Source organism: Gadus morhua, chromosome 12, assembly GCF_902167405.1.
Source record: "Gadus morhua chromosome 12, gadMor3.0, whole genome shotgun sequence".
Taxonomy (NCBI): Eukaryota; Metazoa; Chordata; class Actinopteri; order Gadiformes; family Gadidae; genus Gadus; species Gadus morhua.
In genome coordinates this window covers 3,965,396-3,992,479 of record NC_044059.1, presented here as the reverse complement: position 1 = coordinate 3,992,479, position 27,084 = coordinate 3,965,396, and the positions used below count along the sequence as shown (strand labels likewise).

General features: G+C 41.1%; 3 protein-coding genes across 7 annotated transcripts in view; 1 reads left to right on the top strand and 2 right to left on the bottom strand.

Moving 5' to 3' along the window:
• The window catches only part of LOC115555954 (cytochrome P450 2J2), a 36,271-nt gene extending 29,592 nt beyond the window's left edge, over positions 1-6,679 (bottom strand). The window contains exons 1-6 of one of the 2 annotated variants that reach the window (XM_030373017.1): positions 6,245-6,679; positions 5,075-5,237; positions 1,741-1,890; positions 1,469-1,629; positions 894-1,070; positions 612-750 (exon numbers count right to left, since the gene is read on the bottom strand). In XM_030373017.1, coding sequence (XP_030228877.1) covers positions 612-750; positions 894-1,070; positions 1,469-1,629; positions 1,741-1,890; positions 5,075-5,237; positions 6,245-6,445 — 991 coding nt within the window. In that variant the 5' untranslated portion in view covers positions 6,446-6,679. The remainder of the gene's footprint in view (positions 1-611; positions 751-893; positions 1,071-1,468; positions 1,630-1,740; positions 1,891-5,074; positions 5,238-6,244) is intronic. The other variant, XM_030373018.1, reaches the window with a different exon arrangement.
• A 589-nt stretch (positions 6,680-7,268) lies between these two features.
• On the bottom strand, positions 7,269-18,250 carry LOC115555955 (cytochrome P450 2J2). Its single transcript, XM_030373019.1, has 9 exons — positions 17,976-18,250; positions 13,791-13,953; positions 11,938-12,087; positions 11,592-11,752; positions 11,016-11,192; positions 10,734-10,872; positions 8,427-8,614; positions 8,192-8,333; positions 7,269-7,932 (listed from the first exon to the last, which is right to left on the bottom strand). Exons 1-9 carry the CDS (start codon positions 18,174-18,176, stop codon positions 7,757-7,759), a joined length of 1,497 nt encoding a protein of 498 aa, XP_030228879.1. The 5' UTR covers positions 18,177-18,250; the 3' UTR covers positions 7,269-7,756.
• Positions 13,402-27,084, top strand: part of LOC115555953 (cytochrome P450 2J2) — a 13,786-nt gene continuing 103 nt past the window's right edge. Inside the window, exons 1-11 of one of the 4 annotated variants that reach the window (XM_030373016.1) lie at positions 13,472-13,521; positions 14,100-14,214; positions 19,996-20,175; positions 20,535-20,700; positions 21,021-21,173; positions 23,813-23,973; positions 24,220-24,396; positions 24,735-24,876; positions 25,398-25,585; positions 25,716-25,857; positions 26,687-26,862. In XM_030373016.1, coding sequence (XP_030228876.1) covers positions 14,212-14,214; positions 19,996-20,175; positions 20,535-20,700; positions 21,021-21,173; positions 23,813-23,973; positions 24,220-24,396; positions 24,735-24,876; positions 25,398-25,585; positions 25,716-25,857; positions 26,687-26,862 — 1,488 coding nt within the window. In that variant the 5' untranslated portion in view covers positions 13,472-13,521; positions 14,100-14,211. Of the gene's footprint in view, positions 13,522-13,952; positions 14,215-19,124; positions 20,176-20,534; positions 20,701-21,020; positions 21,174-23,812; positions 23,974-24,219; positions 24,397-24,734; positions 24,877-25,397; positions 25,586-25,715; positions 25,858-26,686 lie in introns of those variants that run through there. The other 3 variants (XM_030373014.1, XM_030373015.1, XM_030373013.1) reach the window with 3 other exon arrangements.

Sequence of the window (27,084 nt, the reverse complement as noted above, 5' to 3'; positions counted from 1 at the left end):
TGGGATAATGCCTTGTACAGGTGACCTTAGGTTGAGAGCTTGAATCCCGATTAGAGCATTATGAACAAGCTGAACATGACATTCGACCATTGCTCTGCAGCCCAGTCACCTGAAAGCGGGGGCACAGTATTACATTAATTGGAACATCTTTCCTTCATAATTATATGCCATATTTATCTATCTTCCATTAGTGTGTTCTTGACTTTTAATTTATTTCAGTATTTAAATTTCGTGTAGGTTGTTTGGTTTGGTTTAACCTCAGATAAAGTGAACTAAACTGGCCACCTGTGTGTTCTGACCTATTCTGCATCATCCGCATTGTATTCAATTGATATAAAAAGTGCCCCCTGGCCCTTTTAACAGACCCACTTGTTGAAAAGCTCTTCCCACTGCTATTGGTAAAGTGGAAAGGGAGTACACAAGGGATGGCAGGAGTAACTATTGAGACCTCCAGAGATTTTTTAAGGCAGCTTCCCATCTGATGACCCTAAATAGATTCCCCCTAACCCAATCTAAACCTCATTACATGGATTCATTTTTCATTTAAACTTCAACAAACTCTGGTCACCTAATGGTCACACAATGAATGCAACGCAAAGATTCTCCCTTACTTTGTATGTCAGGGTAGTAGGACATGAATAGCAGTCCCCAGTGCAGCGTGGTGCTGGTGGTTTCAGTCCCAGCAGCAAATAGGTCCAGTGTACAAACACACAGGTTCTCGATGTCAAATGCCGATTTGGAATCCTCATTCTACCAAGAACACAGGAACGCACAGCAGAGAAACACCAAAATGATATCAATAATAGTTTATGTAACATTTAATTTATAGTGGGAAATCAAACTGTCTGCAGGGCAGCTGTGTGAAACATTAACCACCACAGGTAAAGACGTACCTTGTCCATTTCTGTGAGAAAGCAGTCGATATAGTCTCTGGGTGATGAGGGGTCATGATCCACTCTGTGCTCTTTGATCTGCTCTTCACTAAAGGATATAATTGAACGCGTCAAAGAAAATATCTTCTTGTGAGGTCCGGGCATATGTCTCATCAGCCATGGAAACATGTTGAACACCTACAGAGAACACAAAGGGCTGCTTAGACAGGAAACCTTCGACTCAAAACTGCGTCCAATACATCCATTTGATGTACGGCCATTCTGGTATAGCATATGTACTCTATTGTTGTCAATCATCCAGTGGCTATTACATGATCTGTGTACCCATCTGAATTGACAACATGCTGGTAATTCTGATGACAGATCATGACAACTGAAAGATGATCACAAGATAGAATAAACACAGCATACAAACTCCTCCAGCATCACATATACATCTCATTGACTGGTACTGTTGGAAAGATCAATTCTGTAGGCCATGGGTGAGGTCAATATAGGCTAGTATACAGTCAAAATGTATATAAATTCAATAACTTCAAATAATAATACTGGACTTGTATAGGTAAAGGACTTACCTGCGCCCATGTTTGTCCTGAAAGGTAAAACAGGTCATTCATGTTCTCAATCATAGTCTGATGCTTCTTCTCAGTGTACTCAAAGCGTTTCCCAACCACCAAACAGCAGATGATATTGGACACCGCCTTGGTCAGTGCCATTTTAGGATCGAAGGGAGCTCCTAAGACGATGAGATTCTTATTAGAAGAGCTATGGGTGTTGGCTGGCGTCCTAAGTTGCTTTGTATTGAGCTTATACTGAATACTCTATGAAAGCACTCCAGTAAGCCTACCTTCCTGTTGAGCAAAGACCTCAGTCAGGTACTGGCACTCCTGCTGGATGGACGGTTCCAGACTAACTTTACCCAAACCAAAGTTTCTGAGTGTGTGCAGGGCAAATCTCCTCTGCTGCCTCCATTGGTAGCCATTAGAACTCACCAAACCTATTGGAAATAAAAAATTGTGATTTATTAGTTTCATAGTTTAAACTCTAGGGTTACGGTTATTTATTGTACTGTTATTATTATGAACAGCAGGGAGCAGCCACAAACAAAGCTTTGATGGTTGATGGTTAAAAAGCCATTCATGTATATATTTGCTACTACTCGGTTTCTTAGAATGTAGAGATATAGAAATTTGGTATCTTTACCCATAATCATACAGATAAAGAGTAGATAGAATAGTAAAGCTCTTCTCAATCTTCAAAAAGCTTACAAAACAATCATCTCTTCTACAGACATCTTATCAACTGACTTGTGTACTTTGACATAGCACTTTAATGAGAGTGTCTGACTATTGATTACAGCCTGACCGTTATATCGGATGGCCTGTCACAGATACATCGCTATCGGTGTTTGTGTTTGCCGATATGAAAACTTTGGGAATGGTGTAGATCAGGGGTCAGCAACCTTTTCAACATCTAGTGCCAGTTTGACATTTTCTCGTTAATGAGTGTGCCTTAAGCAACAATATATTAAATATTAAGCTGAATTATGACACAGCGACCAAAAACATTTCCAGAAGACCTGGAATTGTACTATTTCCATATTGTCCAAAATCGTGCATCAACATTTTACATGTTTTTTTGGTTGATATATTTGCAACATGGGTTTACAAATTATAACTACATATGTCCCATCTTAAAACACCATTTTCAGAAACTCCTTCAAAAACATATTTGCACTCTGAGAAATGTAAAAAACGAGAATATATGAGAATGTTGGAACCATCCACATCAATATCTTTAAGACATGTACATCTTTGCAATACCATGTGAAGGTGATGCATACAGGCCATTTGCAACAATATTTTAAATATTTTCTTCTCTATTACTCACAACATAGGCTTAAAAACTATTGCTTGATCCCATTTCCGAACACTGCTTTCTGTAACTAATCTGTAACCATATTTTCACTGGGAGGAAATGGCCAAAACAGTAAAAAAAAAAATCGGTAGTAGTAGTGATTATGCTGCCGCATTGTGCTGTGAATTTTTTTAATAATAATAATTAAAATAAATAAATATATATTTTTTTTTTTTCTTTAAAGTGGAAAGGAAGCAATCAAATAAAACATGTCTATAGCACTAGTTAAATATTTAAATATACCATAAATACAAATAAAGTCGGAAATATGTCCCGTTATTCAGAATGAAGCACAAACACGTTGCATTAATTACAATGTTTTCAGCCTGTGCGCCGCCATCTCTGTTTTCAGAATACGATGACGTCACGAGAATGGTTGGTATTAACATTCTATGTTGTTTACATAGCGGCTCATTGCCTCACAGGTAGCTTACTGCCTCAACAAAATGGATATGGACGAATGGGATAGACCCACCAATGAAGGCAGGCATCCAATTGCCTATGCTTTGAGCCAGTAAGAGAAGTCGGAGTTTTAGTGCCCCCAACAGAGCCTGACTATGGAGGAGAAATAGATGAAGGAGAGAGAGATGTATCTGAGCGCACAGGAAACAATCGGTGGTGCTTGTGTGGGGTTTGTGTCCCTATGTCCACTGACATGGAGAGTGTCTGCTGCCATGAAATGAACCTGTAGTAATGCAGTGTAAGATATGTATATAAATTGCACATTATATATTATATTTTTTATATATATATAATAATTATTATAATATAATAAGATAAGAAAAGTAAAGTACACGGGTGCAGCAGCTGGGCTCCACGCTGCCTTACAGTTCGTTAATTTCATGATACAAGTAATTGTCGTGCCATTTGGGTGTGCACGTGAATATGCGAAAATAGTGCAACCGACGGTGTTTGCAAATGGATTATTTCCGATAACAATGGATTATTTTGGCGATGGATTAGAAATTATCAAGAGCATGGAGCGAGCTAGTCTGCAAACAAGACAATCTTCAAACAGTGAGTGTACTTGTAATAATTTATCTGTTTCTCTAGTAGTAGAAGCTAAGTGTACCTCTCGTTCCTCTGCCTGGCAAGCACGTTTCTGCGCTCTTTCGCTGCGCATAAGAGCAGCGCCCGGGTCCGATCTGACGGGTATGTCCGTGTCTCCAGCGCTATATCCACTAAAATTAAAAATAGTTGGCACAGCATCTGGCTTCAGGCGATTGGTGGGACGGCGAACAAATCTCCCATCTTCAGAAAAAGCTCCCTCTTCGATGTAATCAGCCTCTATAAAGTGGTCGCTACATACTCTCTGCCCTGGTCCCATTGGGGGGCTGAGGCGTTTCAATGCAGCTAACCATCTTCGGAGCACTTCAGGCTTCTTGACGGGAATTACATGGAAATGAACTATTCTACCGCTCTCCTTTAACCGATAAAATTTGTTTGAACAGCCAGGGGCAATACCAAAGGACCCCCCTGTTCTTCTTCCAATATCCGACATGTTTATTTTAAAGAGCCAACCATTCTGATGACGTAGCGCCTGCGTTTTTAAAACATGGCTGCGCCCTAGAGGCGAAAGTCGTTATAAACATGTCATTTTACGGTGAAACTACTTGAATTTCAGTATTGATGAAAATCCATGTGTTTCCAAAAATGAAAAAACAAACAAAAAATTGACACAGTTCTCAGTGCTTCATTTCCACTTTAAGCTTGCCAATGATTATGCTGCCCCGTGCCTAGGGTTGCCGATCCCTGGTGTAGATAATTAATTTAATCACTTCTTTATGAATCCTCTACTGTGGTGGTTGAACCTCTAGAGAGCATATCCGTGTAACAACTCCCAACACTAATAGTTTCACAACCTGTTCTGTGTGAAGGTCAGTAGCTCCTCCCCATACTACAGGTAATTGGTTCCTTTAGCCCACGGTTTTAATACGATGTTACTGTGGCCTGAAGTATTGCTTGAAGGTGAGTAGCAAATCTTAAGGGGTTCAACACCAGGACCATGCATAGAATAAAGGCTGATGTATCGATATTGGCACCTAAAATCCAGTATCGATCAGGCTCCAATTTATATCTCTTTGTTACAAGGCACCACCACCATGCACTGTGTTTCTGATACCAATATACACCTTATTACATACAACACTTATATTGCTTACTTTTTTATTTTATGCATTGATTGTTGCCAGTCTCTCCCTGTTTACTGTGTCTACTGAATAAGTGTAATTTGGGGATGTTTTAAAGACATGCAAGCACAATACCTTTATTTCCAATCAACTCTTCAAACAATGGTTCAGTTGGGCGATCCACATAGTCTTCGCCTTTCTCGACCAAGGCTTCCCTCACAAGCTTGTATCCGTTGACAACCACGACCCTTCCACCCATCATTCGAAGACTAAAAATGGGTCCATATTTCTCAGCAAACTAAAACAGAAATTGGAGATTTGATTTGATTTATTAAATAAAAAAGGTTCCCTGCTAACATGATTATATGGATCTTCAATTCTGTATTCTTGTTTGTAGTTTGTTGTAGGCCTACGACTTCAAACTTATTTCGAAGCCTACGTTGATCAAACGGCGGGGTAGCCTATCCTTTTGGATTACAGGGTAAGGATATTACTTTGTCAAATTCTTATTCAACATTCCATATTTGTTATCCTTGTTGTTAAAGTTGTTGTTCTTTTATAAAGATAATGCATCTGCGGGGACTGTGATCCTATTCTGTTATCTGGCGTGCAGAGGCAGTAAGGGACCGATGATAAACCGAATTCTGTGACCCACCAAAAAGTGTGACAGCAGGGTGCACTGTTGCATATTTTTTGCAATATGCATGAGTTTGAAGCGTAGACAGGCATGACAAAAACATAAATAAACCATAAGATATCCCTCTAAGGTTAGGTTCTTAATAAATACATTTGTTTTGATTTGATTCGCATTTTACAGACCCATACAATGATAGGGCGTATAGTACGGTCCTCAAAAGCTACAGTCAGTGTTAAATTATGCTAATTTACCTTTGAGCATTTCCTATTATAGGCTACTGTGTAAAAAGCTGTTTAGAATTAATGTTAGCATCAAGAAAAGAAAGACCCATGGTTGAGGGGAGATCTTATGTTTTATTTATGTTTTTGTTATAATGCAAACGTGCATGTTGCAGAAAATGTGCAACAGCGCCCTCTGGGGTCACACTTTTCGGTGGGTCGCAGAATTCGATGTAATACCGGAATTCTCGCGGTGTTGGACCGAGATCAGATGCTAAATTGGTCATGCTAAATGAATCACCCTTATACCATGACTACCGTTACTGATAACATGACAACCAAACTTTTAACATCGATTTCACTTGCCGATTGATGTTTAAGCACTGCTGCGGACACAAAACCGCACTCTACGTTTAACAGATTTACCTCAGATTCGTGCAACACACATACCTTGTCGAACTGCAGATGAATTTGGCTGGACTTGATTCGGTGGACGTCCCCGATGAAAGGGATAGCCCAGGGTCCCGGAGGAAAATCAGCCGGGACTCTGTGCTTTAAATAATCAGCAAGGAGCAGGAACACCAAGAAGAATATAAATACACATCTAGTGTCCATCCACTCCAAGGCTAATATTTCAGCGAACAACGCCATTGCTTATGCACTTAAGCGACGTGTTGGTTGAGAATGTTGTAGCCCGACCGCTTGAAAGAAGAACAAAGGTTAAAATAGGTGTTTCCGAGTTTGGGCACGTCTTGTAGTTAGACTGGCCTCCGCCCAATCTGCCGGCGATTTGAGCTTGCCCTGCTAAATTGTCTGGAGAAGAGCGGGTGAAAGGCTATGTCAGAGCCTCCTGAATTATAGCTGTGTGCGTGGGTGTGAGTGGTTGTGTGTCAAAAGTCGAGCGTTCGGGTCTTTTAATGAGATCCAAACAGAAGTGATAACGTAGATAACGTGCATGGCATGTACCCTATCCACTTGTACACCACAAAATACAGATAGTGAGCCTATTAAACGCTAAGTCTTGGGAAAAGAGGAAAGTGTGAACTATAAGGCTTGGACAGTGTTGGCCAACAAAGGATCTTACCTTTATGTATTTCTTTTTTATTATTATGTAATGTATGCCTGATTCAGAAGTAATTTGCTGAATAGACAGGCTCAAAGTCTGTTTCAGAGCTAAATATATATTTGAAAAAAATCCTCTCCACATTATTATTCATTGTCTATCTGCCCACTAGTTCTGACGGCCAACATAATCATAGTAAAGCCAGAACTAATGCTTTACCTTTATTGGATGCCTAGGCCTAGAACATCAGACACTTGTAAAATGCTGTGTAACACAGAAATTATAGCAGTTTAAAAAAAAAAAGCGGATTTATGCATATAATTATCAAAAGTTAAAGAAAAGCCATTCCAGTTAAATATTCCAACAGCCGGAATTGCAACATGTAACACAAGTGACCACAACAAGTGTGAATGATTTGTGTATCTACTTTATTGTTTTACATCATTCGAAACAAACAATCACCAATTTAAAATGATGTGTTTGTTTATTCAAGGGATGAGCTTTCTGAGAGAAAAAAAAAAATCGATAAAAGGAAGGTAATTCTACTAAAAGGGGTCAACATGATAACACATTTCTAGAATCACACCTCAGGTGAAATGTAATTATCTTCGTAGTCAATTATGTTACTTTATTTGGCTTTTTCATAATGTTACACTGCAAAAATGTAAATAACAAAGGAAATAAATGTAATCATATCATCAATGCGAGTTAAAATGATAGAAATTGGCACGCAAATATATTCATCATTTAATCATTAGACTTTTATAACACAATTAGTAAAAGTCTCTCAGGCTCTCATCGTGTTATAATCTCAGAATGGCCAAATGCAATTGATTATAACATATTGGCTATGATGTTATGCAAGTGGTATAATTATGGGGCAGCTTTGGATATTGTCATCAACGTGTTGTGGCACAAAGGCGAAAGGGCTTGGGACAGTGCGTGGTGCCTAATATGTAGTCCAGACTGAGCTTTTCTCCAGGGGGGGCAGAGAAAGAAAACCTCTGAAGGAGGGAGGTGAGGAAAAGATACAGCTCCATCCTGGCCAGCTGTTCCCCAAGACACACCCGCTTCCCTATGAGGACACACACACTCACACACACACACACACACACACACACACACACACACACACACACACACACACACACACACACACACACACACACACACACACACACACACACACACACACACACACACACACACACACACACGCACACACAAAGAATTTACCCAAACAAACTTGGCCAACAGTAATAAACTGTACAAATTTAAAGTTGCAGGTGGCCGTTTGCCGACCCATCAATGCTACAATAGGAGTAGATACATACCAGCTGAAAAGGGCAGGAAGGCCTCTCTCTTTCTAGCCTGGCCGTTCTTGTCCAGGAAGTGTTGAGGGTTGAAGGAGTCGGGCGTTTCCCACATAGACTCATCATGAAGAACAGAGTTCAGGGTGGCCATCACCATGGTACCCTATTGGAGGAATTAGGGTAATAAGGGCAATAAGGAGATTTTTTCAAAATAAATGTGTGTTCGGACCAATAATGACTTCGAATGGGTTTCTACCTTTTGGATGGTGTACTTTCCAAGTTGGGTGTCCCTGTTAGTCATACGGACAACATTGAGAGGTAAGATGTTTCCCATCCTTTGAGTCTCTTGTATGACGGCATTGATATAGGGAGTGCTCTCTCTGTCAGCCCAGCTGGGCTGCCTGGATGTGCCAATTACCGTATCTAGTTCAGCCTGGACCTTCTCTGCATGATAAAAGAATAGTACATATCACTGCCAGTTAAAGTGTTATTTAATCGGGACAAGGATCCTTTTAAATGTATGAAAGACAAAGACAAAGTTGGCCAATTATTATTTTCTGAAATAAGAGAACGTTGAGGGATCCCTCAGATTTTCTGTCAAATAGACGAGCATCACGCTTAAAGGTTGGGAATGGAATTGGTTTTTTTTGGCAATTTTTGCAAAATTACTTGAAATCCTTATCATAACCCACTTACAGCCACTGAGTTAGAAGTACTGACATGAAAATTAAACAAGTCAATTATCTGTGGAACGGGCAGGGCTCGAAAAACTCCAGCCAATGATTTCCAGAGCCACCGAGTTGCATTGGACAGTACGTCAATGAAACGGTCGTACTGCACTCCCTCTCCCCCGCGCGCGACCCCTTCGTGCAGTACTCGTGACCCAGAGCAAGCTCCTGTTTGTTGTTTTCCTGCGGTAGCTACTGGAACTAGTTAATCCACATTTGGACCTAGCAGTAGAAGACAATTTCCATGGCAGCCAAGACGCCACATTCCCCACCACCACCACCACCACCAGCAAAGAGAAGGAAAACTCTTTTTCAGAGAGTAATTGATAATAAAAACGCTGAAAGAGAAAAACCTAAATCAAGAATAATCCTAGGCGCTGCTTATAGTAATGATGATAGTAATGATTTATGTGACCGTTTAATGTTTAGAATATCTGGTGCAACTTACAGCTGAATGTAGTACCATGTTGTTTAACGAAAACCTACGCTAGCCTGGCTCGCTCTCGCGCATCTGTGTTCGCGCTCGTGCATGATTGCGCGTCCAGGTACTTGGAATGGGTGGAGTCAGAGTCAGCGTTGAAGGAGAGGGGGTAGGACCATTTGAGTTGTGTATCTTCAAAATCTGCTGGCGTTTCGCAAATCCCATACACAACCTTTAAGTGGTTGGCTTTGAGTAAAGTTAAGTGTAAACGCTTAGCAAACCAAAGGTAAAAGCAAACAAAGTATCAACTTCACCCCAGATGGAATCGAGTTTGCTCAACTATCGGCGGGAAAGCGCCTAAGACACATCCTTACTGGAGGCAAGGACCTGGAGGCACAAGCAGGTCCTCCGTTTGCATCACACGTTTTAGCAAAAGGAAAGAGAGCTCCCGCCTATGCTCTCCTCCAAAATGTATAGATTAAGTTACACTACTGCCTTGTGCCAGCAGAATACAAGACAAGGCCAGCTGTAAGAAAGAAAGCCGACTGGACACAGCCCTGGATCATAACAACCGCGATCATCACATCCAATCTACCAAGCTACCTCTGCCATGAGAGGCTCCAGTCTGAGGAGCCTACAAAAAGCAAAAGGCTGAAATATTCGGATCTAGTGGCCAAGGCAGTGCAAATTTGCTTGATAACCCTCTGTGGAGGTTGGCTGCAGAGGCTTTGTAGCCACGCCTTCCATCAGACTACTGAAAGGGAGGGATGTTTGAGCATCATGGAACCTGGGCTGGGACAAAACAACAGGCACTGCCTAATAGAAGGTGCCCTTATTGAGCTCAAGATCACCATAAATCAACATGACCAGTATAGGGATAAATGTGGGGGCTGCTGCATCCCCTGGAGAAGATGGAGGAACTTTTTTTCATTTAATTATTATTATTTATATTTTGTAATACAAGTTTATAATACCTATTTTAGTGATAATTGTTCTTGCGTGTAGGTTGTTTGGTTTCGTTTAACCTCAGATAAGGCAACCTGTGTGTTCTGACCTATTCTGCAGCATTCACATTGTATTCAATTGATAAATGAATGAAAAGTGCCCCCCTGTCCTTTTAACAGACCCACTTGTTGAAAACCTCTTCCCACTGCTATTGGTAAAGTGGAAAACAGATGGGATGGCTCGAGTAACTATTGAGACCTCCGGGATTTTTTAGGCAGCTACCCATCTGATGACCCCAAAGAGATTCCCCCTACCCCAATCAATACATCATTACATGGATTCATTTGGAGCTGTAATATTGTGTGGATGTAAGCAAACTTCCAAAATGCATAGTTAAAGATTTAAAATTCAACACAATCTGGTCACTTAATGGTCACACAATGAATGCAATGCAAAGATTCTCCCTTACTTTGTATGTCAGGGTAGTAGGACATGAATAGCAGTCCCCAGTGCAAAGTGGTGGTGGTGGTTTCAGTCCCAGCAGCAAATAGGTCCAGTGTACAAACACACAGGTTTTCTATATCAAATCCGGATATGGAATCTTCATTCTACCAAGAACACAGGAACACACAGCAGAGAAACACCAAAATTATATCAATAATAGTTTATGTAATATTGAAATTATAGTGGGAAATCAAACGGTCTGCAGGGCAGCTGTGTGAAACATTAACCACCACAGGTACAGACGTACCTTGTCCATTTCTGTGAGAAAGCAGTCGATATAGTCTCTGGGTGATGAGGGGTCATGATCCACTCTATGCTCTTTGATCTGCTCTTCAGTAAAGGACATAATTGAACGCGTCAGAGAAAATATCTTCTGGTGAGGTCCGGGGATATGTCTCATCAGCCATGGAACCATGTTGAACACCTACAGAGAACATAAAGGTCTACTTAGACAGGAAAACTTCCAACTCAAACCTGCGTCCAATACATCCATTTCATGTACGGTCATTCTGGTATAACATATGTACTCTATTGTTGTCAATCATCCAGTGGCTATTACATGATCTGTGTACCCATCTTAATTGACAACATGCTGGTAATTCCGATGACAGATCATGACAACTGAAAGATGATCACAAGATACAATAAATACAGCATACAAAGATCTCCAGCATCACATATGCACCTCATTGACTGATACTGCTGGAAAGATTAATTCTGTAGGCCATGGTTAAGGTTAATATAGGCTAAAATACCTTCAAAATGTATATCAATTCAATAACTTCAAATAATAATACTGGACTTGTATTGGTAAAGGACTTACCTGTGCCGATGTTTGTCCTTCAAGGTAAAACACCTCACTGAGGTTCTCAATCATAGACTGATGCTTCTTGTCAGTGTACTCAAAGTGTTTCCCAAACACCAAACAGCAGATGATATTGGATGATGCCTTGTTCAGTGCCATTTTAGGATCGAAAGGGGCTCCTAAGACGGTGAGAATCTTATTAGAAGTGCTATGGGGGTTGCGTCCTAGGTTGCTTTTTAAACCAAAAATTGCACATTTACTCAATCGACACTTCTATGACCTATAACCACCTACACACCTAAAAACGTATTTAGCTAATATTGAATCCTCTATAGAAGGTATGAAAGCACTCCAGTAGGCCTACCTTTCTGCTGAGCAAAGACCTCAGTCAGGTACTGGCACTCCTGCTGGATGGACGGTTCCAGACTCATTTTACCCAATCCAAAGTTTCTGAGTGTGTGCAGGGCAAACCTCCTCTGCTTCCTCCATTGGTAACCATTTGACAACACCAGACCTGTTGGAAATACAAAACATCAGGGACCTGGTTAAGTGATTTATTATTATTATTAGTGATTTGATAGTTTAAGCTCTAGGGTTAGGGTTTGGGTTAGGGTTAGGGTTAGGATTAGTTACTGTACTGTTATTATTATAAACAGCAGGGAGATTCCACAAACAAAGCTTTGATAGTTGATGGTTATGAAGCCATTTCTGTATATATTTGCAACTCGGTTAGCTTTTCTTTTTATTCATTATAGATTTTGTTCATTTAACAGAGAACTATAAAAAAACAGCACAATAAGGCACATATAATAAATAAAAAAAAGTGGGACTTAGAGTAAAGCATAGCAGTGTTTCCCCCAGGAAATGTCTTAGTGAAGGTGGTCGAAGAGCGCGGGGGGGGGGGGGGGGGGGGGGGGGGGGGGCTGAGGGGGTTTCAGTTCGCAATATTACAACCACCAGTTGCCGCCGTTTCAATTCCATTCAAAAAGCTTGATGGCACGACTATTGTTTTGTGCACAGTATTACCAATGCATTATTTATCTTTATTTTTAGTACCTGATGGAAGCATGTTTTCTTTCCCTACAAGTTGTGTACTTTATTAATGCATAATAATTTAAAAATATCTGAAAAAATCTAAATTCATTGGTAGTCAAGGCGGGGCCCTTTTGTTGTTAAGGAGGCAGCCTTAACCATACAGTGCTGGGGGAAACACTTCATAGAAATTTGGTATTTTTACTTGAAGACCCATACAGATAGAAGAGAATAGAATAGTAAAGCCCTTCTCAATCTCCAAAAAGCTTAGAAAACAATCATCTCTTCTGAAGACATCTTATCTACTGACTTGTGTTCTTTGACACAGAACTTTAATTAAAACATCTGACCATTGATTAGAGCCCGACCGATATTTTGGTCGAGCTCTAATCTACAGGTAATTGGTTCGTATCGTCTGATTTTATCGGCCAATATTGGCGTATCACAGATATATCATATCGGTGTATGCGTTTGCCGATATGACAACTTTGGAAAAGGGGTTGATTAATTAATGTAATCATCTCTTTATAAATCCTCTACTATGGTGGTTGAACCTCTAGAGAGGACATCCATGTAACCACTCCCAAAACTAAGAGTTTTACATCATGTTCTGTGCAATAGCATCCAACTGCAGCCCCGGAGCCGGACACTGTGGTGTGGCAACGGCAGTGTGGTGTGGCAGGTCGGGTTTTTCGGTAACATCTATCTATCAATGTATTGCTTATCATTATCTATCTATACAGTGATTAGTACATAGACACACAAAGAAAAAACCAAAGCTGCCAAGCCACAATGCCGTTGCCACACCACAATGCCGCTGCCATACCACAATGCCGTTGCCACACCACAGTGCCATTGCCACACCACTGTGTCCAGCTCCGGGGCTGCAGCTGGATGCTACTGGTTCTGTGTTAAGGTTAGTAGTTCCTTTTCATACTACAGGTAATTGGTTCCTTTAGCTCATGGTTTTAATACATTGTTACTGTGACCCGAAGCATTGCTGGAGGTTGAGCAGCAAATCTTAAGCGACTGCTCCACCCCCAGGATACAATGATGAGCACTTATATTGTTTACGTTTTTTGATTTCATGCATTGATTGTTGCCAGTCTCTCCCTCTGGATAAAAAAAGGTGTCTACTGATTAAGTGTAATTTTGGGATGTTTTTAAGACATGCAAGCACAATACCTTTATTTCCAATGACCTCTTCAAACAATGGTATACTTGGGCGATCCACATAGTCTTCGCCTTTCTCGACCAAGGCTTCCCTCACAAGCTTGTATCCGTTGACAACCACGACCCTTCCACCCATCATTCGAAGACTAAAAACGGGTCCATATTTCTCAGCAAACTAAAATAGAAAATGGAGATGTCATTAAAGTCCAGGGATAGGATCCCTGTTCGACATGATTATGTGTGTTTACGTATGCCATTGCTTAATTGTACTACTTCAAACGTATTTCGAAGCCTACGTTGATCAAAACATAACCCTCCCAGGCCCTCCCCACGGAGAACACGGACCAGGACGGGGAATTGTTGGCGAGAGAAAGAGAGGGCTGGACATTCAATAACATTGGCTTCTTGATAGAGGGGTATCCGTTTGCATTCCATGGTTAGGATATTACTTTGTCAAATTCTTCTTCAACATTCCAAATTTGTTATCCTTGTTGTTGTAGTTGTTGTTCTTTTCTATTGTATTATGTGAATGACTTTCTGCGGGGACTGTGATCCTATGCTGTTAAGTGTTAACTGGCGTCCAGAGGAAGTAAAGGGACCAGTATTCAACTGCGGTCAAGCGAGCCGCCATTCGTTCATCCGCGGTTAAGCCAGCCGTCACACAAAATCTTTGTGCGCCTTTACTCTAAACAGCCTTTGTGTGGTATCTCGCAACGTTTTCAAAATAAAACCCTTCACCTACGTGTGTAGATATATAGAACACTAGCTGTCTTACGGCGGCGTCTAGAACATCCGCACTTGGGGCAATCTTGCCAGTCAGCTGCTCACCCATAACATTGTGTTGGCAGTGGTACATGTACTTTTTAAATAACCATAACTTGATACATTTTCAACCGGTTAACCAACGGTTTGGTTTCTTACAAACGTTATTAACGTGGTTATAATATTGTACCTATTTTAGAACATTATTCAATTTTTTTAGAATCGAACATAATTATTCATCAGTATCAAGTATGCAGTGCCGTTACTACATCTCTGCCGTTTATAGCAAAACAAACCGTTTGAAAATGTAGCAAGGTGGTTATGGTTATTTAAAAAGTACATGTACCACTACCAAGTCAACACAGTGTTATGGGTGAGCAGCTGACTGTGGCAAGTTGGCCGCCAGTGCGGACCTTCGACTCCATTGGCCAGCAGAATATGCACGTGTACGTTTTTCAAATGACATTTTCTCAAAATCTATACTGTAAAATCAATTGGTTCCTTGTGTACAAGTAGTCAGTACAAAAGCTGGTATGGTCAAATCAGTCAGTGCCTGAACTTAGGTGAAATTCGGTCTATAGCTCACCTCAAAGTGCTGACATAATGCAATTTTGCAAAGGCGAGAATATGCATGTGTACGTTTTTCACATGACATTTTCTCAAAATCTATACAGTAAAATCACGTGGCTCCTTGTGTACACGTAGTCAGCACACCAGTTAATATGGTCATATCAGCATATTCTCGCCTTTGCAAATTGCATTATGTCAGCACTTAGAGGTGGGCTATAGACCGAATTTCACATAAGTTCAGGCACTGACTTATATGACCATACTAACTGTCGTACTGACTACTTGTACACAAGGAACCATGTGATTTTACTGTATAGATTTAGAGAAAATGTAATTTGAAAAACGTACACATGCATATTCTCGCCTTTGCAAAATTGCATTATGTCAGCACTTTGAAGTGAGCTATAGACCGAATTTCATGTAAGTTCAGGCACTGACTGATATGACCATATTAACCGGTGTGCTGACTACTTGTACACAAGGAACCACGTGATTTTACTGTATAGATTTAGAGAAAATGTAATTTGAAAAACGTACACATACATACTCGCCTTTGCAAATTGCATTATGTCAGCACTTAGAGGTGGGCTATAGACCAAATTTCACATAAGTTCAGGCACTGACTGATATGACCATACTAACTGTCGTACTGACTAATTGTACACAAGGAACCATGTGATTTTACTGTATAGATTTTGAGAAAATTTCAGTTGAAAAACGTACACGTGCATATTCTCGCCTTTGCAAAACTGCATTATGTCAGCACTTTGAGGTGGGCTATAGAGACCGAATTTCACATAAGTTCAGGCACTGACTTATATGACCATACTAACTGTCGTACTGACTACTTGTACACTAGGAACCATGTGATTTTACTGTATAGATTTTGAGAAAATTTCATTTGAAAAACGTACACGTGCATATTCTCGCCTTTGCAAAACTGCATTATGTCAGCACTTTGAGGTGGGCTATAGAGACCGAATTTCACATAAGTTCAGGCACTGACTTATATGACCATACTAACTGTCGTACTGACTACTTGTACACTAGGAACCATGTGATTTTACTGTATAGATTTAGAGAAAATTTCATTTGAAAAACGTACACATGCATATTCTCGCCTTTGCAAAATTGCATTATGTCAGCACTTTGAAGTGAGCTATAGACCGAATTTCATGTAAGTTCAGGCACTGACTGATATGACCATACTAACTGTCCTACTGACTACTTGGACACAAGGAACCATGTGATTGTACTGTATAGATTTAGAGAAAATGTCATTTGAAAAACGTACACATGCATATTCTGCTGGCCAATGGAGTCGAAGGTCCGCACTGGCGGCCAACTTGCCACAGTCAGCTGCTCACCCATAACACTGTGTTGGTAGTGGTACATGTACTTTTTAAATAACCATAACCACCTTGCTACATTTTCAAACGGTTTGTTTTATTCTAAACGTCAGAGATGTAGTTACGGCACTGCATATTTGATACTGATGAATAATTATGTTAGATTCTAAAAAAAATTGAATAATGTTCTAAAATAGGTACAATATTATAACCACGTTAATAACGTTTGTAAGAAACCAAACCGTTTGTAAACCGGTTGAAAATGTAGCAAGTTATGGTTATTTAAAAAGTACATGTACCACTACCAACACAATGTTATGGGTGAGCAGCTGACTGGCAAGATGGCAGCAAGTGCGGACGTTCTAGACGCCGCCGTAAGACATCTAGTGTTCTATATATCTACACACGTAGGTGAAGGGTTTTATTTTGAAAACGTTGCGAGATACCACCCAAAGGCTGTTTAGAGTAGAGGCGCACGAAAATTTGTGTGACGGCTGGCTTAAAGGTTGGGTAAGGGATTTGCGAAACGCCAGCAGATTTTGAATATACACAACTCAAATGGTCCTTCAACGCTGACTCTGACTCCACCCATTCCAAGTAGCCTACCTGGACGCGCAATCATGCACGAGCGCGAACACAGATGCGCGAGAGCGAGCCAGGCTAGCGTAGGTTTTCGTTAAACAACATGGTACTACATTCAGCTGTAAATTGCACCAGATATTCTAAACATTAAACGGTCACATAAATCATTAGGCTACTATCATCATTACTATAAGCAGCGCCTAGGATTATTCTTGATTTCAGTTTTTCTCTTTCAGCGTTTTTATTATCAATTACTCTCTGAAAAAGAGTTTTCCTTCTCTTTGCTGGTGGTGGTGGTGGTGGTGGGGATGGTGGCGTCTTGTCTGCCATGGAAATTGTCTTCTACTGCTAGGTCCAAATGTGGATTAACTAGTTCCGGTAGCTACCGCAGGAAAACAACAAACAGGAGCTTGCTCTGGGTCACGAGCTCTGGGCCACGAGTACTGCACGAAGGGGTCGCGCGTGCGGGGCGCGGGGGAGGGGGAGTGCAGTACGACCGTTTGATTGACGTACTTACTGTCCAATGCAACTCGGTGGCTCTGGAAAGCATTGGCTGGAGTTTTTCAAGCCCTGCCCGTTCCACAGATGATTGACTTGTTTAATTTTCATGTCAGTACTTGGCTGTAAGTGGGTTATGATAAGGACTTCAAGTAATTTTGCAAAAATTGCCAAAAAAACCAATTCCATACCCAACCTTTAACCGCGGATGAACGAATAGCGGCTCACTTGACCGCACTGGAATCGCGTGGTGGTGGACCGAGATCAGGCTCAATGACCCTCTCCGTTTAGGAATACAAATGACTACTAACGTTACTGACTAAATGACTACCAAAGTTTTAACAGCTCGGTTGATGTTTAAGCACTGCTACGGACACACTACTAAACCCCACTCTACGTTTAACCGATTTAGCTCCGATTCGTGCAACACACATACCTTGTCAAACTGCAGATGTATGTGGCTGGGGTTGATTCGGTGGACGTCCCCAATGAAAGGGATAGCCCAGGGTCCCGGAGGAAAATCAGCCGGGACTCTGTACTTTAAATAATCAGCAAGGAGCAGGAAAACCAAGACGAATATAAATACACATTTGGTGTCCATCCACTCCAGGGCTAATATTTCACAGAACAACGCCATTGCTTATGCACCTGCTCTAGCCCGACCGCTTGAAAGTAGAACAAAGGTTAAAATAGATGTGTGTCCGAGTTTGTGCCCATAAAGCACAGTGCAGGCAAATCCATGCATGTGCATGGCAGTAAGATTACAATAAAGTGATAATACAATTTTGATAATAATAATGTGGAAACCCCAGTCGATAATGTAACAAATTTCTGAGGCATAATATAATAACATTTTGCCTATAATTTTACAACGTAAAACATTCGATCAACACAAATGACTCTTTAAAGCAGTGCCGACATTTTAATATTTTCTAACCATTCAGCGAACAAAAGCTAACAGGCTGATTATCATTTGTCATCAAAACGCCCACTGAAGTGGTGTGAGAAATACAGACTTTCTACTCCTCATTCACATATAAGGTAATCTATATTTCCTACAGAGAAAATACTACATCAGGGGTAGTATTATTCCGGAGATTTTCAGGGTAGGTTGTCAGGATATTTTGTTCACACATAGGCCTACAGGCCGTAAGGAGAATATCCGAATGTACACGTGTGTCTGAAAGCAGCTAGTGTGTGAGCATTTGATTATATTATAAAATTTCTCGATTTATGGTAACAGGGGTAAATGTTCAATGGAAAGTGTAGTATACAATGCATGCAAATCAATTATTAAATAGCTTTTACTGTTATTCGGGGCTGAAAACTGCATTGAAATTTTAAAATGCAAGGCAATATTGGTTAATTGAAAAATAATAATCATCATGTGATTAAACACCTCTTCCAGTGTCTTGGCCAAGACAGGCAGCAGTAGCCTACAGTCACACATAGCATACACACAAAACATAATAAAAATAAAACAACTAAAACAGTCCATAGGGGGGTTGGGGGGATATCAATATCGCAAGATATTTGGGGAGGCTCAAGGAGGAGTAATATTACATTTGAGAAACAAAGTGTAGTCTTGTGGTGTACATAATTCACCATACTGTGTTATTGACATGTTTTCGTTCTGTGTTATAGGGCCACTGTCTCTTTAAGAATCACGTGACTTCTGTGTTGATATGCTGGTCGGTGCGATGTTTGAATTTAACGCTTTTTATATTTTAACGCTTTTTATATGACAAAATGAACGACCCGCTGTTGCTTGTCGAGGTGAGAAATTGCCTCTTCCCTTATTTTATCGCTATTTATACAGTCTATAGACAGAACGTGTTACCTGGCAAAATTTGTAGACGTGTTTAAAAACATAACGTCTTACCTGGGCGACTGTCGCATTGGTGCGTGCGCATGCGTGTGTTCTTACCTGCGCGTGTACCGATGGTGGAGCCGTTAAACGTCTTTACTTGTTCATGTGCGTGTGTGTGTGCACGCGCGTACATAAAATTCCCCTCCTTTTGCTTCATAGTTACCATACCGAAACTTTACCAAATAAAGTCAGTTAAAAGCGATCCTGATTCGAGTACCTTTTCTTAAAGAACGATATCGTGATATATCGCCTATGCTTATGTCTTGGGAAAATATAGGGAAGTGGTAATGACTGACATGCTCAAAGTCTTTGTTTGAGAGCTACATTATATACAAAATCATTCCTCTCCACATTATTCATTTTATATCTGCCCACTATGTCTGACAGCCAAACTAATACGATACGATTGTGATTGAAAATGGTCATATTCTGTGAATCCGTATATTTTAGGATGTGTTTCCTCCCCCCATCACTCCCTCTTTTGTTGGTATGTGTCTGTGAGAGAGTGACAGAGACACAAAGAGAGACACATACCAACCTCTCAGTGGCCGTCTCCTGCCTGTTTCCCCTCACCATGTGGCTCCAGGATGTGTTTGTGGGTCTCAACCTCAGTGGGGTACTGCTCCTCACCTTCATTACTCTACTGATGATGGATCTACTGAAGAACAGAAACCCCCCCAACTATCCTCCAGGACCTCTAGCTCTCCCGTTGGTGGGCAACGTTTTCAACATTGACCCCAGGCAACCTCACATTTACCTAACCAAGGTAGGCTTATTTTTACCCTACGTCAGTGTACTGTTCCATTCAACCTGGAGGTAAACACGTGAAAAACAGCACTCATGCTGAATATTGTTCAGTACGAAATCTGTGATTTGGTATAACATGATAGTAATAGATATTCAAAAGAGTTACAAATTGAACCACACGCTAAAGAACATATAGTTATATAAGTTCGATTTTTTTATGTAAAAGCAATCTTTATAAGCTAAAGTTTTATTCAAGCTACTTTGTTTTTGCCAGCTGAATTTGTTTTTCCAGAAACAATGAGCTGTGAGTCATGCGTGTTATTGCTGTCACATGCTGGTCAACAACAGACACCTTATGCTCTAATCCTACCTCCTCAGATGGCCGTTGTTCATGGGAATGTGTTCAGCATGCGTCTGGGGAGAGACAAGACAGTGTTTGTGTCCGGGTACAAGATGGTGAAGGAAGCCATCGTGACGCAGGCAGACATCTTTGTGGATCGACCCTACAGCCCTATGGCTACCAGGTTGTACTCAGAGAACATAGGTAAGAACATAAGCCATACTCACTCTCACACACACACACACACACACACACAAATACTCATGCATGCCCCCCTTACACACATACATGATTGCACTCCCCCAACCATTCTATTGCACGAACACACACACACACACACACACACACACACACACACACACACACACACACACACACACACACACACACACCAAATTGACAAACATAGATCATCCTATATATCATGATACTATGTGTAAATACACACATACGCCCTCATAAGCAACAATATCCTCCCTAACATCGATGCATTCTCTTCCTCCCCGGTGTCTCCTTCCCCTCAGGGGGGTTCTTCTTCAGCAATGGGCCACTGTGGAAGAGGCAGCGGCGGTTTGCCATCGCCACGCTACGCAGCCTGGGACTGGGGAGGAGCTGCCTGGAGGACAGCATCTGTGAAGAGAGCCATCACCTGCAGCTGGAGATGGAGGGCATGAGAGGTGGGTCCAGTGGAGCAGACAGAGGGGACCCCCAACACAAAGAGGATAAAAAAGAGGGAATGATGGCCTCATGAGACCAAGATCGCCATCGGTCCGGCTGGATTCAATCCTGTTTAATGCGTTTTCCAAAGACTTTAAAATATGAGGACCAATCAGCACTTTTATTCTCCCAATCAGGGAGAATAAAAATAATGTGGGGGTGCCATAGAAAAGTGTGAAAAGTTTGTGGAAATATACATCAGAATGTTAAAAGATTAACAGAAATCTGATCGAAAGGCTTTTTTCAAGATTGCAATATGTTTTCGTTACCTCCAACCAGATTCGGCAAGAGCAAAGACCTTCAATCTGATTGGCTGGAACTTTTTGAATGATGTAAGGCTGCGGCCATATTTGGAAAGCAATTGCTCCCCAACAACGGCCGGAGTGATGCTCAGTGAAACGCAAACCTTTGTGTCAAGATAGTCTCACGAGGCTAGGGTTATGCGTAAATCAGAAAAAAAAATATGTTTTGTATTGTTCACAATCCATGTCGATTTATTCATTCACTTCATTTCACAGCATTAAACAGGAGGAAGGAAGACAAGAGCCAACACACTGATAAATGACCTAAATCCCAATAGCCAATACAAAATTGATGACAAAAACGTAAACATAAATGTAAACAAAATATTCCAAAGCCAATACGTCTTTCTCAATGGTGTAATATTTAGATGGTGCCTATCAAACGCCATCTGCACTTTTCTGCAACGGCACAGCACCAGATCTCAGGGCGCTTGGGTCTACCACTTACTTAAAAGGTCCCATGGCATGCTAATTTATGTATGCTTTAATATAGATATTAGTGGGCCCCTAAAAAGTATTTGAAGACGTTCCCGAAATTCAGCCGTGGTGCAGAATAACAGCCACTACGAGCCAGTCGCACATTGAGCTTTCCCCAAACGCGCCGTTTCGGTGTCTGTAGCTTTAATGGAAATGAGGGGAGAGGCGGGTCAAGGAGGAGGGTAGGGTGTGGCCCTGAGCAGCTTACGGCCACGCCCCCATGCTCTGTTTACAGTGGATGTATCGCAATGGCGAGGCGCACACAGCCTTTAGCGGTGTTCTGTAAATATTCTAGAACATTCCGGGTGCTCCGGTGGGAGTCCTGGAGCTCTCTATCTGAATAATATCATGCATGGACATCTATATCATATAATATATATTATCATTGAAAAAAGCTGTGTGCGCTTCCAGACGATATTATGAATCTCTGGTTCTTCCACTTCGACATCAATCTGAATTAGACTGAACCGAACTTTAAAAAATTGGCTAGAAATCCAATGGGGCAACCAGTGTTGAGAAGTTGCGTTGGTAGTGGTTGCAGGGAAACCTGTGATGGCACTGCATTTTTCTATAGGACTAACCCGTCCATGACCCACCTGCTCACCCAAGAAGGTGACCGGCGCTTCAACAAAGTCCCATTTAGCCAGTTTGAGAGTAAAAGAGGCCTTCGGCAACTTCTTGATCACCATAGTCAGAATCTGCATTTGCAGTGACCATGTGCTAGAATATGGTTTATTGTTTAGGATTCCAACTAGCCGTCACAAAAGTGGGACAAGTCTTCCTGGGGTCCAAACAGAAAGACACAAAACATAACAATACACAAGATACAAATCATAATTCACTTAACAATGATCATCTAAAAGCAGTAAATCATTAACATCAGAAAAAATTACATTCATAGGTACTACAATCATTATTGCATTTATACAGTAGGTATGTTGATTGCCTACTCACAAATCGAATTAGTGGATTCTCAAATGGTACTTGAAAGGTACTTTATTCAGTGGACAATTATTCCAATGTTTGAATAAATAGATTCTCTTTAAAGCATTAGATTTTTGACTTGATAACATCATCGGCTGAACTAGCAATGAAAGATAATAAAAGAGTGGAAAGCTATATAGCTACTCTTGCTCTTAGCTGATCGTGCAGAAAGTAACCACCAAGAGCAACAAGAAATATGATATCTTTAACAAAATTGACAAAAGTGTGCCAGCGTCTGTGCTCAGATGAGAGAGCGAGAGAGCCTCCATCTTCCACTTGGCCTTATATGTATGGGGGCGGCGCCAACAATTAGGGCGAGCCAAACGGCAACCTGCAGCCACAATGCTCCGCCTCCAGGAGGTGATTGATATGATTGAGTGCAGGAGGCAATAGCAAGACATTAGTGCAAAACAAACAAAAACAGCACAAGACCCAGCACTACCACGTAACACATGGTTACAAAGAGAGAGATACTAGCAAAACGTTTTTAAATGTTGTGGCAGTTCTCCCCTTGCTGGGAACTGATGAGGGGGATGAGATTATTTGTGGAACCGGATAGGCGGGATAATGGCGAAAGTGGATAATGATGACAGAGAGACGGCAAGACTGCAAAATACAGGGTCTGAATCGAGGCAAACCACACAGATTCTCAGAAAGAAACTGGCGTGAACTGGCGAGATCATGGCGAGATCGTGATGGTCTAGTCATGAGCGTATAGATGAATATGACAGTGTGCAGTCTTCTATTCTCATTTTGTTTTATATAAAATTTCTGACCGTTCCCAGAGAACCTTTTCCTAAAGATCACAAACAACCATAGTTTTATTTGATTTTCAGGTGAGCCATTTAACCCGGCGCAATTGTTCAACAATGCCGTGGCCAACATCATATGCCAGATGGTGTTTGGAAGACGTTTCGAGTACGACGACAAGAACTTCCAGACCATGCTGAAGAACTTGATTGAACTGGCCCATCTGGAAGGTTCTATCTGGGCTCACGTAGGACATAAGCCACCACTTTATATTTTTTATTTTTAACCAAATGGTTGACTAAGAAAATAGACCCACATCTAACCAATTGCTGGTGTATTCTTATCCTAGAGATTATCAAAGACATGAATGCAAAACAGGAACCGATTGAAACAATTTCATGTTATACACCCTTTATATGTTATCTATAGTCTATTGACATATGTCAGATCAACTGTAGGACATGACCAGCCCTCTGCCTCTCTCCCATTGTAGTTGTACGATGCCTTCCCTACCCTGATGAAGCACCTACCTGGCCGCCACAATGAGATCTTCAGCAACTTCCGATCCCTGGAAACTCTTATCCGTGGAGAGCTGGAGAGACACAAGCTGGACATGGACCCCAGCAACCCCCGGGACTACATGGACGCTTTCCTCATCGAGATGAAGAAGGTGAGGCCAGATCTTGACCGGACTGTTTTGATTTAGGCCATGGTCTAGCACCCTGGCCTAGTACAATTTAAATAATTCCAGGAAACATTTATATCCTATGAAATATTATTACTAAATTATTCAATAAACCATTATGTGGTCATGGCTGTGCATTTGTAACCTTTTTTAATAATGTTTATTCAATTTGTCTGTATAGGTCATGTGATTGTGGGATTTAGGGTTTCTCTTGCAAAATAAGTGATTAACCTCAAAGGGGTTAAATAGTCAAATGGTTACAAAAATAGTAATTTCAAAGGACTCCAAGGAAAGTTTCTCAACATCATCTATCTCTATGGCAGCACAGAGAAGCCCCTGAGCTGGGTTTTGATGAAGACAATCTTGTTCTGTGTTGTCTGGACCTCTTCCTGGCTGGAAGTGAGACTACATCCAAGACTCTGCAGTGGGCCCTCATTTACCTGATAAACAACCCACATATTCAGGGTGAGGACCTCACACAATTTGTGCCAGATACCCAAGATGTGGGGCAGGATTGGTGTAGTACTAGAATGTTAATCTCCCAGCTGAGGGGTACCTTCCACTCTCTCATAAAAAGTGCCTTTCCTCATGTGTGCAATTAAACAAGATTAAACTATAGAAATTTGAAACATGGATTTTTTTTCAAAAGCTATGAATAATAGTAGTTTCCATCATACAGTATATTACTATAATTGTAAAGGTAACAACCCCATCTAAGTGTTAAAATTGTGCTTTTAAGCAACAATATTAACAAAATAGTCATCCAGGGGAGAATCCTGTGTGTGTGTGTGTGTGTGTGTGTGTGTGTGTGTGTGTGTGTGTGTGTGTGTGTGTGTGTGTGTGTGTGTGTGTGTTGCAACCAATATTCTGTTTGTCTTCCATCATATCATGCATAAACATTAACCTCACTAATTTGCAAACCCTGGCTTAGGCCCTATATGCCCTGATCTCAATTCACAAGTCGTATTGGATCTTTCCCTCTGCAGAAAAAGTCCAGTTGGAGATAGACACAATGGTCGGACCGGCCCGAAAGCCCAGCATGGCAGACAGACCCAGCATGCCGTACACAGACGCCGTCATCCACGAGATCCAGAGGATGGGGAACATTGTCCCACTCAACGGGCTCAGAAGGGCTTCCAAGGACACAACTCTTGCGGGATACTTCATACCAAAGGTGCAAGGAGGTGAAAATCAAGTTGACTTGCAAGTTGTCCAATGCATGTATAGATCTGAATCGATTATCTGTGTGTATTTGTGTGTATGTGTATGTGTATGTGTACGTGTATGTGTGTGTGCACATGCAGGGGACAACTTTGATGCCCATCCTGACGTCTGTGCTGTTTGATAAGACTGAATGGGAGACACCAGAAATTTTCAACCCTGCACACTTTCTGGATGCGGACGGAAAGCTTGTGCGGAGGGACGCATTCCTGCCTTTCTCTGCAGGTGATTCAAGCTCAAATCCCAGCCAAGAGCTGCAGATGATATCCCTCTAGGTAGAGGTATAATAGGCAGAGGGAGGCTCAGAATCTCAGAAAAGACAATCTTTATATAAGAGTATTGTCATATTTGAGATTAGGAAACCTCACCTAACTAGCAGAGCGTCCAGAGAGTTTTCTCAACCTCCTCCCTAGCACTACTTACATATTATCGGCTCGAGATCATTTTATTTGTATAGCCCTCATCACAGTTACAGTCTCAAAGGGCTTTGAAGGCCATCCTTAATATTTTATTAACCCTAACCCTTGCTACTTGGCTCTTTTATTATCAAGGAACAAGCCTTTAGAAGTTATGCAGAGTTATCCAGCCCTTCTTCCAGTGTGTGTTCACATTATCAGTCAAACCGTCAAAAGACAATGGTCTGTGTCAAGAAACATATGGCCCAATACAATACAACAATAACCATTTACTCCACTACAGTCCCCTAAACATAAAACTCTTAACAAACCAACCTTTTGCACAAAGACAAACACAACAGGGCACTAAAAATATGTTTATATTTGAGTTAATTCATATTTTTCTTTTGCCTTTTTCACAATTCATCTGCGTTGACAATGTAAACATTGGTATCCCATGCCAATACAACTTATTTTGAATTTGTATAAAAAAAAGAATTGTCCATAAATACGAAGTGCTGGTTCAGTTCCATCAAAAATCTATATTCATTTTGACATGATGAAACCTTGGAAGGGCGATGCAGCATGAATGCTAGATTTAAGGAACACATTAATTAAAATATCACCCTGTCCTTCTCCCACGTTTTGTTTGTCCCCAGGTAAACGTGCTTGTCTCGGGGAGAGCCTGGCCAGAATGGAACTCTTCTTGTTTTTCGTGAATTTGATGCAGAAGTTCAGCTTCTCAACACCGGAAGGTGTGGAGCTGAGCACGGAAGGAATCATCGGAGCCACACGCTCACCCCATCCGTTCAAGATATATGCCATGCCCCGCTAAGCTTGTGCATAATAACCAACGGACCGGTAGACCAATACCAATGGACTTGCTAAGTCTTTACAACTTTGTTCTATGACGATGCTTCTGTGAATAGGGTCTTTACTCCCTTTAAACTCAAACTAACACAAGTATATTTATTAAACCCCTTGCTTTACCAGAGTATGTGTAAGTAGCAAAGTCAATTCCATTTCAAGTTTTCCAGAGAACCAAGCACCATCAAAC

Coding starts and splice junctions, on each gene's coding strand:
- LOC115555955 (XM_030373019.1), bottom strand. CDS start 18,176: ATGGCGTTGTTCTGTGAAATATTAGCCCTGGAGTGGATGGACACCAAA. Junction 12,088..13,790: donor AGAGGTCATTGGAAATAAAG/GTATTGTGCTTG, acceptor TATTTCCAACAG/GTCTGGTGTTGTCAAATGGT. Junction 11,753..11,937: donor GGTCTTTGCTCAGCAGAAAG/GTAGGCCTACTG, acceptor TCACCGTCTTAG/GAGCCCCTTTCGATCCTAAA.